The sequence below is a fragment of the Cystoisospora suis genome (assembly GCF_002600585.1).
Source record: "Cystoisospora suis strain Wien I chromosome Unknown contig_8090, whole genome shotgun sequence".
Taxonomy (NCBI): domain Eukaryota; phylum Apicomplexa; class Conoidasida; order Eucoccidiorida; family Sarcocystidae; genus Cystoisospora; species Cystoisospora suis.
The window spans coordinates 1-454 of record NW_027160873.1 but is presented as its reverse complement, the minus strand read 5'-3'; the positions used below and the strand labels follow the sequence as shown (position 1 = coordinate 454).

Genomic DNA, 454 nt, shown 5'->3' with positions numbered 1-454 from the left:
TTTAGGGCTGTATTGCCTGGACTATCAGGGACAGAGCGAGAAGAGACGACCTCTTCCACTTCTCCGATGCGACTTAGAGCTTCCTGTAAAGCTATACGAGTCACATTTGACGGGAGATTGAGAAACTCTAAAGAACGAGACCGAAAGGAAGGATCAGGGGGAGTTAATCTCTGAAAGGGAATTTCATCTTCACTGATCTCACCTTCTTCATCGCTATCAGGCTGACATAGAGCAGCTACATCGGAGAGAGCTGCGGAGATACGGGCCTCAGAGCGAGGGGATAACTGCACATCTCCTCCTCCATTATGATGATGATGATGGGAATGACGTGAATGATGATGGGAGGGGTGGTGTACATTGGTTGACGAGGATGATGGAGACGAAGAAGCCATCAGAGGAGAAGACGATAGATCATCTCCTGGTCCTCCGCCTCCTCTTGCATTCATCGTCGACA

General features: G+C 49.3%; 1 protein-coding gene across 1 annotated transcript; it reads right to left on the bottom strand.

Moving 5' to 3' along the window:
• On the bottom strand, positions 1–454 carry CSUI_010723 (rna recognition motif (or rnp domain) protein; the record flags this gene model as incomplete). Its single annotated transcript, XM_068070825.1, has 1 exon — positions 1–454. A coding segment is annotated over exon 1 (446 nt), but the record flags the coding sequence as incomplete, so codon positions are not given.